Below are 15,014 nucleotides of genomic sequence, written 5' to 3'. Positions count from 1 at the left end.
AAGAACTAAAAAACACCAGGTCCCCAAAATTTAAAGACCCAATCCAGAAATGGGCATCCGAGATGAACACACGCTTCTCAGAGGAAGAAATAAAAGAAGCGAATAAATATATGAAAAAATGCTCCATATCACTAGCCATTCGTGAAATGCAAATTAAAATCACATTGAGATATCATCTCACCCCAGAAAGAATGACTATCATAAAGAAATCACCCAACAACAAATGTTGCAGAGACTGTGGAGAAAAAGGAACCCGTCTTCACTGCTGGTGGGAGTGTAGACTGGTGCAACTGTTATGGAAATCAATATGGAGATTCCTTCGAAAAGTTGTTCTGGAAATCCCTTTGAAACAGGTATTCCTCTACTGGGAATTTTACTAGAGGATCTGAAAACATCATATTATAGGGATATATGTGTGTCTATGTTTATAGCAGCACAATTTGTGATAGCCAAATGTCGGAAATAACCAAGATGCTCATCACCTGAGGAATGGTTGAGAAAGATGTGGCATTTTTATAAAATGCAATATTATTCAGCTATTAAGAAAGATAAACTGCAAGCCTTTATATTCAATTGGATGCCACTTGAACATATACTGATAAGTGAAATAAACCAGACACACATGTGTAAATATCGTATAGTCTTCCTAGTATAAGAACTTCAAAGAAGAAATACAAGTAGGAAGATATAATACAAGTAAAAGGAAAGCAGGATCTCAAGGAATAACTAATCAAGAGAGGGAAAGAGAAGAGCTAGGAATCATGACAATGTCAAGTCATACAGTTATATGTAGAAGATGAGCAAGGCAATGATCCTGACAATCTTCAGAAGATTTTTGAATCTAGCAGTTTTTGGAAAGATTCTCACCCTGACTAACTATATATATTGATACCTCTGAACTAAGCTACTGCACTGCAGATGGTAGTTTGTAATAGTAGTTTCATGTTTGGAGTGTCTGTCATTGTGGTATTCTGAACATGGGCGGCTTATCATGACATGCCAGCTACTGCTCTGATGACTCTCAGGTAGGTGGATGTTCAAGAAGAAGGGGGTGGTGATTGAAAGTAAGAGACAGGAAAAGGAATATTGTGGGACTGTCCTGCTTCAAGATTGTATATGGTGAGATTTTTGGACTTATGTGCAAACATGAGAAGTATAGAATTCTTTATCCTATTTTTAAAATATAATCTAATTTTTAAATGTTTTTTATCATATTCTGTAGGGACTTAAAGTTCAACTTATCAATACTTGATGAAAAATACCTGTTCCTTATTATGCCTAAGATGTTTGAAATGCAGTGATATTGTGAGGTTAAGCTTAATAGCCTAAATCGCTTGATAATAACAAAAAGCTTGTCTTCTGGGTGGTTAACAACCTATGTTTGCAGACCAAAATTAGAGAAAAAGGAGGGCTACAAGGAAAGTCAACATTTTGACCCTAACCTTCTAAGGTCAATTAAGACTCAGGACATATGAGAGCCTGTACTGTAACGTCATGTACCTCGGTAGTGTCCCAAATTTTCTGATCAAGAAGAGTATGGGTCCAAAGAGGAAAGTGATCGATTTACATAGAGTGTGCCTAAGGAAAGTCACATGGTGAGAAGATACTCTCTCTGGCTTTCACAGAGAGCACATTGTCCAAGCATTGGCCGTGACTCATTCACATGGCTGCACTGATAAAGGTTCTACAATCTGAGGTACAGGATCTCAGGATAAATCCTGAGGGCATTTCACTGACCTTCTCAGACCAAAAAGCTACAACTCTTGTTGCATAGGTCCTGCTTTACCTTATTCTTAACCATCCAGCAGAAAAGTATAAAGAGGAAATATAAGATATAAAGCCATGTTGTTATGTTGAACTGTGGGGGACTCAGGTCAATAATTTCTGACATTGCCAGTTAAACAGAAGACCCAATGCTATTATGGGCTACTGGACTCTTTTAGAATATTTTGCTGAGTTTACACACCTATAATATTCAATAACAGAACCTAGAAAAAATGGGGTATACTGATGAATGTCCATTTTGTATCTGTGTATTCAAAGTGGTTAGGATAGATATATAGTTGCGTTCTCTTAATGAATAGAATGATTTGTTCTAATGGTGTTTGTAAATAGAATCTCAAGTCCGCACCTTGTACAGCAATTAACCACTAAGAAGAATATATGCAGTGCATTATTTGTTGAATCTGTACTTCAGATTTGATTTGAAACTGTCTCATTGCTAGCTCTTTATCAATAAAATTTTGAAAAATATAAATAAGGATAAACCAAGGCTGTTACAAAAATATTTTTTTAATTTTAAGGAAAATTAACAAAATAATTAAAAAATTATAAGACAATAACAACAGTTAATGCATTACATTAAAGCAGTTGTCCAGGCTATCAAATATGGATATAAATATTTCTCCAATAGATATTAGCACAAATCTTCCTTTTCAGTGAACTAATAGATACTTGCATTTTTGTCTTTTCCCTACTGACTTCTCCCCTTTCTCCAAAATTTGTTGTTTTGTTCGTATGATCAACATTCTCTCATATCACAATATCTTTTGTGTATTTTAAATTTTACTTTCTTAAGTTTTGTACACCAAGGAAACAATACAATGCTTACCTGTGTGAGTCAGCTCTGTTTCACTTCTGAAACTCACGGTTTTATAGGCAAATGGGTGAAGTTGAGTCCATGATAATCAGTGAAGTAACACTGGTGCCAACATTGTAATGTCTCCGTAGTGCATGAAACTGTAAGAATAAATAGAATCCAAACTGGACAGCTCCTATCCTGGATGCTAAAACACATTATTTCTATTAATCTTTCCATCCCTGTGGTGACATGGGCATGTGAGTAATGGCATGTGACAACAGGCATTTGATAGTATAAAGCATGGCCCAGGGACATACTGTTTTTTGCATTAATGTATTTAATCGTCATTAAATACAGGTGCTATTCATGAGACAGCTGAGGTTTAGGATCGAGTAATAAAATTTCCCAGGGACAACTGAAAAATAAAAATGTACAATAAATATTGTGAAAGGACCTGGAACTGCTCAAAAGTAAGAACAACTGAGATGGGGAGAAGAAATGAAGGATATCTATATCTATATCTAGATCTAGATCTAGATCTAGATATAGATCTTTATAGATAGATACAGATCTATATATACAGACATAAAAGCATATGTTGTGTTCTTATGCACACATGATAATTAATATTATTGTACTACTAATTTTTATTAGATCATCAAATAAAATGTTTTGTACTTATATTGTTTGATCAATCTATCATACATATATTAAGTAATCCAAAAAGCTAATTTGAGAAAAATATTAATTATATTAACCATTATTAATCTCTTATTGTCTTTTTCTGTAATGCTTTATTGTTGTGTATATTGTTTTTTTCTGTTTAAAATACAAAACAATGAAAATTAATTTTGAATTCTTCGATTTCCACATATGACTATTGCATGAGTAAAACTTTGGCCAGAAAACCTATGACCATATTTAGTTTCTTATGGTTAAGTGTAGTATGATTGGGTACCTTGATAACTCCTGTGGCCCATTCTATGATATCCTCAGATAAAGTCATTTTCTGGCCATTTGGAGCTTGTGAGGAAAATGTGCCTAGTTTAACCATAAGTCTAAGGCCTTCTGGAAAATTCCAAAAATTGAGAATGTCATACTGTGAGTCCAGTTTCCTTCTGTCATCTAAGTTCACTTTGTCCCCAGCAGGATTTATAAACTGGACGTTCTTCAGAAAGTGATGCAGCTGAAACAGACACATTATTTTATGCAAACAGAACTCCAGGAGAAAGACAGAAAGTATGAGTGGAAGACGGTTTCTAAGAGTTTTATTTCTATTTACCTAAAGAAACTTTAACACTGATATCTATTAAATTGGAAAACATAAATGTTGAAGGACTAAATTGCCACCATATCCCAGGAAGGTCAGTTTCAGGAAAAACATATTCTTTGCAAGCCCATTTAAGTAAGCTAAACAGTTGGGTTAGAGTAAAACATCAGCAGTAGAATCAAAGCTTCTAAAACACACAACTTTCATTTTCTATCAGACTATTCCAATACCATCTACATTAAGTGAGTTCATCAATATCAGAAGAGACTGCAGAATTAAACTAAATTTAATTGTGTGCAATGTCATGTTTAACCCTGTTTAATTTTATAAACAGTCACAGGTTTTCTGTTTGTCTTTTAAGAAAATTATAAAACATGTCAACAAGGGTAAGGAATTGACATCCAATTTGCAGAAGCAATGAACTGGCATTCTCTTCCTCCTCCTTGCCAGTGGCTCCTGATTGAAGATCATTTCAACACAAGTCAAGAATTTCCTTCTAAATGTTAAATATGATACAAAATGTCTTGGATTTTATAGAAATGATGCTAACATTCTTGGGCGAAATACGTGGAATAACTTGAGAGAGGTACCGAGATAACATTGCCTGGTATGCAAGGGAAGACACATTACCTGCCACGGGAAAAACATCATCACTTTCGTATTTCTCATTGGCGGTGTTAGGACTTCTTCAAAAAGCATCTCATGGAGGGCATAGGCCACAGCGTACACAGCATTGTACATATTGTAGCTCCTATCACTCATAATTGTGTCAAAACGATTTGGAGGCAACCAAGCCAGAGAAGCATTAGGAATACAGTTCTTCAAGGCACAGTCAGACTCAGAGAATGAGCAATCAAAATTCTTGGACCAGTATATAAAGAGGTAAGTATCTTCTGGGTATTTGAAAGGGGTAGCTGCCTGGACAAAAGTTTTGAACCCTGAAATCTCTTCATGGTGGTGTGAAAAAACAAGAATCCCATGGAATGGGTCCAGTATAAAATCTCTCCCAATCAGATCAGCATGCCATCGTGAGTTTGAAACCCAGATTTTCCATGTCACTAAATCTTGTGCTATGTTATAGTTTACATCATTTGCACTGTCACTGTCATAGTAAATGACCACCACATTGGCAGATCTTGTATCTGTGGTCAGGATATCATGCTTCTTCAGGGATGACATATATGACACAGCTGAAGTTGACAACATTTTCACAAAAGCCACACAGATTTCATTCTTGTCCATCTCACTTGTTATAGCTGACAGAAACTGAAGACCCTTATGGCCTTCTGTGATAAGCAGGCCCACCCAGGTCCAGTGGAAATGAACCATCAGGGAAACCATGGCAAGGGGCAGATAAGTATCCTTTGGGGCCACCTGATGGAGAGAAGGATACTGGCCACTGTCAGTCATTGTAGGGTCAAATGAGCCAAATGTAACCTTAAAGGAAAATAAAACTGGGTAATACACTAGAGTGTTGATAATGTTGCAATCCTGAAATATGTAACTGACTAATTTCTACAAGTTGTACAATTAGACACATGTTCTTCCAATTTCTAAACATCCCGTCAAGGGATTATTTTTAAAAATGAATGAATGTTCTCAGACATCACTGAAATATACTTCTTTTCTTCCTTTTAGGTCCAAAAATAGAAAAAGAAAAGAAATCCTGTGTAATCCACTAAGGGTCTGTGTGCATACCCTGGTGCATTACACACTTTGAAAGATACTCAGCCCAACCTCATTTTTTTACCCTTTACACTGTGGGTAGTTGAAGCACCAATACTGTACTTCCCACATTTTCACCCTCACCTGTGGAAATCTGTAGAGCTCCAGCAGTGGTCCAATCTGAGCTGAGGATCCCCACGTCAATTCTGTCAGTACTGCTGCACACTTGGTCTCTGTCCCACATATGTAATTAGGGGCCTCGTGTTGTCCTGTGAGCAAAATGAGGGAATTCTCTAGTATCCTCCAATGACTGTAAAGGAAACTGTGGTACTCATAGCCCAGAGAAATGTTGGGTAAAAGAAGAGGATCCCTGTTGATCTCTTCTATGGCAAAAATGAAGGCCAGGTAGTTCAGGTAGTTGTTGGGTGCAAGCCTGCACAGAGAGCACAGAGTTATTTAGGGGAAAAGCTCAATCAATGATCATATTCTAATCTAGGCTAGCACTGATTAAGGACTGAATGCTTGTGTCCTTTCCATGCATTAGTATAAGACAAACTCAAGTATGAATATGATGTTAGGAGACTGAATTTTTATGTATGTATGTTTTTTTTTTTTTTTTTTTGCAGTGCCAGGGATTGAACTCAAGACACCATGCTTGCCAAGCAAGCACTTATTCTATTGAGCCATCTCCCAGAACCTAGGAGATTGAATTTTTATAAGGTAATTGGACTTATATGAATCTAACTCTAGGGGTAAATTTTGCATTGAGATTAGTGGTCTTACAATTGTCAGAATTGTTGCTTCATCTTTTGCTATATTTGTTATACAGTTAACAAGACCTTGCTATCTATCTATCTATCTATCTATCTATCTATCTATCTATTCAGAATAAATATTATTCATAAAATTACAGTATATGGATGTTTACAAAATGTGATATTTTAAAATATTCTGTTTTGAAGAAGAAAATAATATATGTATTGATGTATGTATAGTGCCCAATATTATTAACAAGCATCCTTGTATGTTCAAATGCTTTATTTTAGGAAAAAAATTATTTCCTTAATATTACTATTAAATATATCTCACACAAAATTTCTATTCAGTCATGTATGTGAAAAATACCAGGGTATTTCATACATCAATCCACTTAATATAACAATTTAAGTTTTAAGTAATATAAATATGTAGCAGCATATCATATTACATCTAAGAAAATACATAATTGTATGTGATAAATAAAGATAAAATTAAAGATAATTGAAATTCTTTGAGGTCAAAACACAGAATTTGCTTGAAGAATAAAGCAGTGAGTCACAGTGCAATGAGTGAAGGTCAGGATTGCAAGCCCATCCTCCCTCTCAGGATTTATGGCCTAGGAAGATTCTCCACCTTCTTGTTTGGAGAGTTTTCTGGAAGGAAAACTAAATGTACTATTGACAAAGTGCAATCTGCTTTGAATGATGTGGAATGAGGCTTCTTACAGAAGCCATCTATCAAGAGCATTTTCATTGAGAAAATTGTGAAAACAAGATTTTGTTGCTAGCATCAGAGTTAATTAGTATTGCCCTGGAGTTTCTGAGCTTCAGTAAATATTCACCAAGTTAGGAGGGAAATTTGTGTTTCAAAAATACTATTTTGAAACAAAAATATACCATTTCTCCTAAAAAATAAGACCTAGCAGAAAATAATCAGCCTTAGAAACTAGAGATCACAACTGCCACCCAATCAGCTTATCCTTGTCTTCAAAAGCAGCCATGGACCAAGAGAGTAGTGATGGCAAGGAAGGCAGGAACAGGGTGATGGGACTTGCATTTGTATGCTCTACTTTTTAAGGCAGAGACTGAGTGAATCTTATTTTGGGCAAAGGAGATATACAGTGGTATCTTGGTTCACAAACTTAATTCTTTTCCATGATTATGGCTGCTAAGTGAATTGGACAAGAACCAAATCAAATTCAATGCTGTGAAAGGCTCAAGTCAACAACTTCTGTGAATAACCCACTACTATTGTGGACTTCTGGACTGTGTTGGATTGTTTTGCTGAATTCATGCAGCTCTAGTATTCAGATGCCAATGGAATACTCATTTCTGACAGGACTAAACAAAAAAAGGGGATACAAAGGAAGGACCATTGTGTATCTGTATATGTAAAATAGGATAGATATACAGCTACTCTTGCTTAATTCAATGAGATGAAAGATTTGTACTAATAGTGTTTGGACAGGATATCCTGTCTGCATCTTGTACTATGGATAACCGCTAAGAAGATAACAATGTACAATGTATTAATTATTGAAACTGTCTTATTAATCAGTTTTGAAACTGTCTTATTGCTATTTGTTTCTCAATAAAAAAATTTTAAAATTCAAAAAAAAAAAAGAATTGGGCCCACAAGTAAGCATGAATATCTCATTACAAATAAGAACATTCACCTATAAAATGAAAGAAAATTTGGACACAGTGCCAAGCAAAACCTAAGTAAATGAAAAGAAGTGTTTCTAATATAAAATTGTTAAGTGAAATTCCTTTGAGAAAAACACATTTAGTATAGCCACAGCCTTAACAAAACAAACAATATGACATTGCAAAAATCCTAAAATTGTAATAAAGAGAATTTACTAGCATTCTCTAGCACTAAAATAATATTTTATAAATGTTAATCTTAAATTTTTTATTAAGTTTGGCAGTACTAAAATCAGAATCTGCCTCCCCCCAAAAAACACATTTCAGTACATTCAATACAGAAGTCTCTGTACCAATAAGATAAAATCATTCCTATAATTTTCAATATGCACCATGTGTAACTAATTCTCTCACAGGGATGGGAGATTTTAAGCACAGCTCTGTGAGTCACTCAAACAGGGTTTGGATCTATCACCAAGTAAAAACACTAAGTGGTGGTTACCTAAATTAAAACTTTACATAATAAGCACATATTTAAACACACACATTTTAGAAAATGATATTCAAAATCCATATCCATTTAGGGTCTGATGACAAATGCCTGTAATGCCAGCTGTCAATGGTCTGAAGCACAACAAACTCTTGATGCCAGGAATTTGCTGGTAGCAGAGTCAGCAAAGTAAGTGAACACAGTCACAGCAGCTTAATGTAACAGCCTGGATTCACAAATAACAAAAACCTCTACTACCAAGGTAAAAGCAATACAACAAAGTTTAATAAACTTTTACTATGTGACACATGCATGATTATACAGAAGAGAAAGCACAGATAAAGTTACGTCACCAGGTCTGAAGAGCTTCCACATCTGTAAATTCAATTCCAGTGCTGAATATACCTTCATGTCATTTTCAGAGTTGTGATTGGTCAGGGCCTGGGCAGAGTGTCCTCTCTATGGATAGAATCTCAAAGTCTCCCAACAAGTGAGGCCCATTATATACCAGTTGATGCTAAAGAGGCAACATGCTGACTTTGTGCGTACCCAGAAGCAGGGAGTCTGCAGCATCTAATAATTGGCCAATTACCTGAGACAACAAACATCTGTATCTTTTAGAAAGGTGAAAAACCTAGTTGGGAGCAGGCCAGGCCAACAGAGTTTGTGCTCCTATCAGGACATCTACCAAATATTCTAATGTGTAATCTTTAGAAGAAGGCTGCAGCACTGTACAATGGCCAAGGAAGGTATTTAATTTTAACTCTTCCTATGGGTACCTAACACAGGACACTGTGGGTCAGCATCTTTTGTAACTCAGACAATCGCTACACCAATGACATATTCTTTCATAACAAAACTACAAGTTATATACTACAGTTTTCTGACCCTCAGTTATTGTTTATCTATATGTTTTACATCACACATGATAAGATAGTTTCTGAATAGAAAAAAGTTATACGCATTCAACTAAAGAAGAATTACATTACAAGGGTTAAGTCTCACAGATGATTTATCCCTTATTCTGGTCTCACCTTGAAGCTCCAGGAGTCCTGGAGTAGCCTAACGTTCATTTGAAACAGCAGCTACATATTTATGGGAATATGTTCCTCCAAGCAGAAGCATTTGAATTTCAGAAGACAGTTTGAAAGAAGCTAGGGAAATTTATGCATACTTAGAAAAACATCAGCAAAGCCTTGATTGTCTTAGGAAATGTTTGGCAATAGCCATTTAGTACTCAATTCAGTCCAAGGAGTTCAATTGAAATGAAGACCATCATTAATTACATGCAGTGACATTGAAGTCAGAGGAAAGACACAAACCATGGAATATTGTGGAGAATGCAGTTTCTCTCAGGTTTCAAGGGTGCTGACAAGAAGCTAGGAACACAAAGAAATAGAAAAAATATCTTCCTATATTCAAAAGTATAAGAGGACAAGGAAAACTTATAGGGGGACCTGTTGCGCACATCTGGGTGGCAGGACAGCATAGCATAATACAAAATATTTATACACATATCTAAAGATTCCAAGCCAATATGTATCCTAATGTGGAGAATAAAACAAATAAATGAAGAAGACACTTACGGCATAACATAGAATTCTCTGAGAGGCTCTATACCCATGGTACCAGTGTAGTAGATATAGAAATAAAGACACAAAAAGCAACCAATCACCACATCTCCATCCTTGCGCACACTGGTGCTCCTTTGGTGAAGGCAGGCTTCATTATCGATAGTGGTCACTAAGGCAGGAAGCTGTAGAAGAAGGAAGATAACAGATAAAGGGAACATCTTAGATGCCTATGCAAAGCTTTAAGCTGAGTGAAGAGGAAACTTGGTCTGAGTCATTTATAGAAATGTGTTGTGTGTTGTATTTCAGAGTGACACTGCTTTTCACTCAGGTTGACATTCTGTTGCCCTGACTCTCATTGTCCATGCTTGCCACATGTCCCTGGAGAATTTTGTCACCATTTTTGCTTTGGGCTCTACATCTGTGTTCTGCAGTCCAGAAGAAAAACAGAAGACTGAAATTGTGATTTAGTAGCATTTTATCCACCTGAAGCCACAATGATCTAATCCAGTTCTACTGATAGCAACATCCCAAGGGCCACCTTCTCCTGGTCACATTTGTTTCAGGTTCTTTTCATTCAGCCAGTGGTAATGCTGTCATTAGAGCTGTTGCTAATGGATTGCATGAGAGGATTTAATATTAGTGCTTTCTTGCAATAGTCTCTAAGGCCTCAAAGTCAAGCAAAAATATTGGACATTGTCTCCAAAGTGGAAAATTAATAGCTATACACATTCATGATCAAAAGTTGCATCCACAAATGTTGCCTTTATAACTGTCATATGTGTACCAGTCACAGTCAAAGAAATCCATAGCCACCCATGTTCTCTACTGCTTGGTGTACATATAATTCTAAATTAGTGACTGAAGGGTGAAGAAATACAATCCACTTTTTTTGCAGATAAAACAGTATTTCAAACTGCATCGTGGATTCTTAGGTTTCAAAAATAATTTTTCAATGTACAGGGTATGATTTTTGGGAAACTACCTCCTACTGTTCCACTTTTGTCACTTTATTTGCAAATTAAATTAATTTATACTGTTACACACATTTAACTACATTCTTTGAATGTCAAGACTACATAAAGGCCAGCCAAATAGCTCAAGGGATTAAAGCACCTGTAAGCAGGCACAAAGGCCACAGGATCAATCCCCAGCTTCCTGTGCTGGCCCCACCCCTGAGGTGTTTTGAACTGGGGATTAAGACTGGGTGTGGTGATGCATGCCTGTAATTCCAGCACTGGGGATGCTGTAAACAGGAGAATCACTCAGAGGCTGATCTAGTAGTGAATACCCTGTACCCTTCCCTAAAGTACAGAAAAAAAAGATTACATAAATATTGCACCTTATTTTCATTTGGTTATTATTTGATGAATACAGTTTTGGCATCACACAGTAATCTTCCATGTTGAGTAGGTGAGAGAACAGACTGATGACAGTGATCATGTGCAGGAGGTGTGACCAGGCTTGTACTGAATCTTTAAATTAGAAAAAAAATATGTCTTCTTGAGCTAGGCTCTTACTATGGCAGTTCAGGCTAACCTTGAGCTTAGTTTTCAGCCCAGGCTCATCTTCAACTTGCAAATTTCCTCCTGCCTCAGCCACCCAACTTCTGAGATTAGAGATGTGCACTACTTAACCCTTACACTGCACTTTTGAGTTGCATGAGTGAACCTACTTTGCTACTGCATCATTCTCTCCAGTATGTTCGTGACATAATTTAATGTGTTGTCAGAATCCATTCTATTCCTACAACAATGAATTATTCCAGGGTTTATGCTTTTATGTGAACATGAGTCTTTGTGGAAAATTTCTCCTTCTTTCTCAACCTGAAGAAGAGAAACAAATGGAAAATGATTTCATTATTTCTCATCACTCAAAATTCTAAGGAGCACAGAAGCACTGGTAACATTTACTTCCCTGAAACTCATGGAATTATCAGGGAGGGTAGATTATTCCAAAGAATAGTGTATCAGTTTAACCCACATGCTTCTTAAAATCTAAGTAACCCGCACAAAGAGTGACCCTCAATGTGCACTTAGACTTCACTTATGGTATAGGTGTCATTATTGGCTTATAAATTATGACATGATAATAACAGGCAATCTGTTAAAGATGGAAGAAAACATTGCTTTTTGTAAAGATAAACTTTAAAAGTGAAAATATTTTCCAATTTGGAAGATGTGACCTTCATGTCCTCATTAGAATTTGAAAATTAACTGGCCACAATGAACTTGAAATATAAGTGGAAAATCTTCAGAGTTTCAAAAAAATTTTATAACCTGATAAATTATTAATAGTTTTATAGGAGCTTTAATGGGTGATACTTTTGTCTACTTGAGAAGATTAGACGCTTAACTAAGTAACTTAGAAATTCTGCATTCTGGAATGTAGAGAACATGCCCGAGGGTAGTTTTTTAGGGTCCAGGATGTTACTAAAGTAGCTTCATTTCATCCGATTGAAAAGTTTAGTCACTTAAGAAACACATCAGGAAACAGGTACTCCCTTTGTAAGTACCCTGACCTTTGCAGGAGAAGGGCAGGGAGATGATGTTAGTGCTTCACTTGCCCAAGGGAAGGAGGCTTTTTAAAATTGAAAGAAAAAACTGGCTTGATTCCCTCCTTTTGATGTCTTTACTTTTGCTGCCCTCTTCCTCCATCAACAGCTGCCACACTGCCATGCCATCCTACTTTGAAGTTGGCTGATTACGGATGAGAATATTTATAAAGCTTTCCTGCTTTAATTTTGTGTGTTAGAATTTTGTCAAAGAAAAGTAACTAGTGCAATAATTACAGGACAGGATAATACATTGAATTTAAGGGCTTTGATAAATTGTACAAAGATAGTTTAAAAAGAAAGGCGTTTATGTCCATTAACCAGAATATGAGAAGTTGTACCCAATAAACATGAAGATATTTGAGTATATACCTGAGTATTGCTCATAAATTTATGACTCACCAAACTCAAATTTTCTTCTCAAAATTGAATCAGGCTGTTATCTGGTTGCATTGTGCTCTGACTGTAGTGATTAAGTATGAAGTCTGGTACTTGTGCTTGTGATCGCACTCAAAACCAAGATGTCTTTCAACATTAAAATAAGGTCATTAGGGCAGATCCTGTTTCAACACATCTGTGTATCTAACAGGGAAATGCCATATAAGACTTTAGTTCATAATAATATTTTTTTCTGTATTTTAGGGAAGTGTCTACAGGGTGTTCAGTGTCTCACTACTAGATCAGATTTGTGATTCTCCTATTTACAGCCTCCCAAGTGCTAGGATTACAGGTGCGCATCACCACACTCAGTCTCAATCGCCATCTCAGCACGCCCTTGTGGCGGGGCCAGCACAGCAAGCCTGGGGATAGAACCCCTGGCCCCTGTGCATGCTTGCAGGGGCTTTAATCTGCTAAGCTATTTGGCCAGCCCTAGTGCGATACTTTAACTCTATAAATTTTGGTTAGGTCTTTCTCAGAGTGAAGTATATATATTGTGAAATTTTTCTTAGTCTTATGAAATAGAGCTGACAATACAAACACTAAAATGAAAGAATTCATATTTACTTATCCAATGTTTTGTTATGAAAGGATAGACAAGTGCATGAATGGATCAGCACATGTAGAACCAACCCCAAAATTTATCCTACCATACTGGGAAGCCATTAACACCAATGGCTCAAGTCCACTCTGATAGCTTTTCTCATGTTTCTCCTGCTTGTAATTCAGGAATAAGTGGAGAAGAATCACATGTGCACTAACATATCAACCATATGTGACACCTCTATGTATGAGACCATTTGTCTTTTTTAAAATAATTTTGAGAAACAAACAGCAATGAGACAGTTCCAAATCCGATTAGTGGGACAATTTCAATAATTAATACATTGCATATTGTTCTCTCAGTGCTTATTCATTGTATAAGATTCAGACATGATATGCTGTTTACAAACACTATTAAAACAAATCTTTCTATACACTGAATTAAGAGAATGTAACTATATCGCAATTTTGAATATACAGATACAAAATGGTCATGCATTTGTATCCACATTTTCTGTTTAGTTTTGTCAGAGAAGGGCATTGCATTGTCATTTAAATATTATAGGTGCCTGAATTCAGAAAAATATTCCAATATAGTCCAGTAGTCCATAATAGTAGTGAGTTTTCCATAAGACTGGTAATGTTGGAAGTTGTAGACTTAAGGCTTTTACAGCACAGCATATTAATATGACTTTACTTTGTATACTCCATTTTTATATTTTTCTGCTGGATGGTTAAGACCAAGAAAAAGCAAGACCTATATAGCAAGAAATGTAGCTTTTGTATCTGATAAGATCGGTCAAATACCCTCAGGATTTATCCTGAAACCCTATACTGCAGTTTATAGATCCTTTACCAGTGTCAGCCATGTGAATGAGTCACGGCCATTGTTTGACCAATTTGCTCTCTGTGAAAGCCTGAGAAAATGTTTTTTCTTTATGTGACTCTCCTTAGGCACACTCTACATCAATCACTTTCCTCTTTGGCACCATAATCTCCTTGATCTGAAAATTTGAGACACAAGTGAATTACATGATGTTACAGTACAGGTTCTCCTATGTCCTGAGTCTTAACTGACCTTGGAAGGCTAGGGTCAAATGTTGGCTTTCCTTTTTTTTATTTTTTGACAACTCATACAGAATTGTACTTAACAAAGTAATATGAATTTCACAGTATTTGTTGTAATACATGGTATTGTCTTACAACCAGCTATTCATATTACTAGATATTGGAAGAAGAAAAAACTGGAGCAATGTATGAAATTAAGAAAAAGTACAAACAATTGAAAATAAGGAGACAAAGCTAATTAGAGCATTGACTACTTCTTTCTATTTCCATTTTTTTTCTTTTTTAAAAATTATTTATTTTTTTTGTCCTGTCAGAGGTGAATATTCTTTTGACATCTAAATACTATAAGTGTTTGAATTCAACTAAACATCTAATACCGTCTAGCAGTCTATAATATTAGTGGGTTATCCTCAGAAGTTATTGACTTGA

The 15,014-nt window shown here is 35.9% G+C and overlaps 1 protein-coding gene across 1 annotated transcript in view; it reads right to left on the bottom strand.

The window, feature by feature from the left end:
* Window positions 1-15,014, bottom strand: part of LOC101582675 (vomeronasal type-2 receptor 116-like) — a 93,559-nt gene that overhangs the window by 24,888 nt on the left and 53,657 nt on the right. The window contains exons 2-5 of the mRNA XM_004644959.2: window positions 9,998-10,167; window positions 5,661-5,949; window positions 4,482-5,288; window positions 3,540-3,767 (exon numbers count right to left, since the gene is read on the bottom strand). Of these exons, the coding sequence (XP_004645016.2) occupies window positions 3,540-3,767; window positions 4,482-5,288; window positions 5,661-5,949; window positions 9,998-10,167 (1,494 nt within the window). The remainder of the gene's footprint in view (window positions 1-3,539; window positions 3,768-4,481; window positions 5,289-5,660; window positions 5,950-9,997; window positions 10,168-15,014) is intronic.

Source organism: Octodon degus, unplaced genomic scaffold (genome assembly GCF_000260255.1).
Source record: "Octodon degus isolate 3935 unplaced genomic scaffold, OctDeg1.0 scaffold00214, whole genome shotgun sequence".
In the NCBI taxonomy this organism is placed as follows: Eukaryota; Metazoa; Chordata; class Mammalia; order Rodentia; family Octodontidae; genus Octodon; species Octodon degus.
This window is presented reverse-complemented; position numbering and strand designations above follow the sequence as displayed.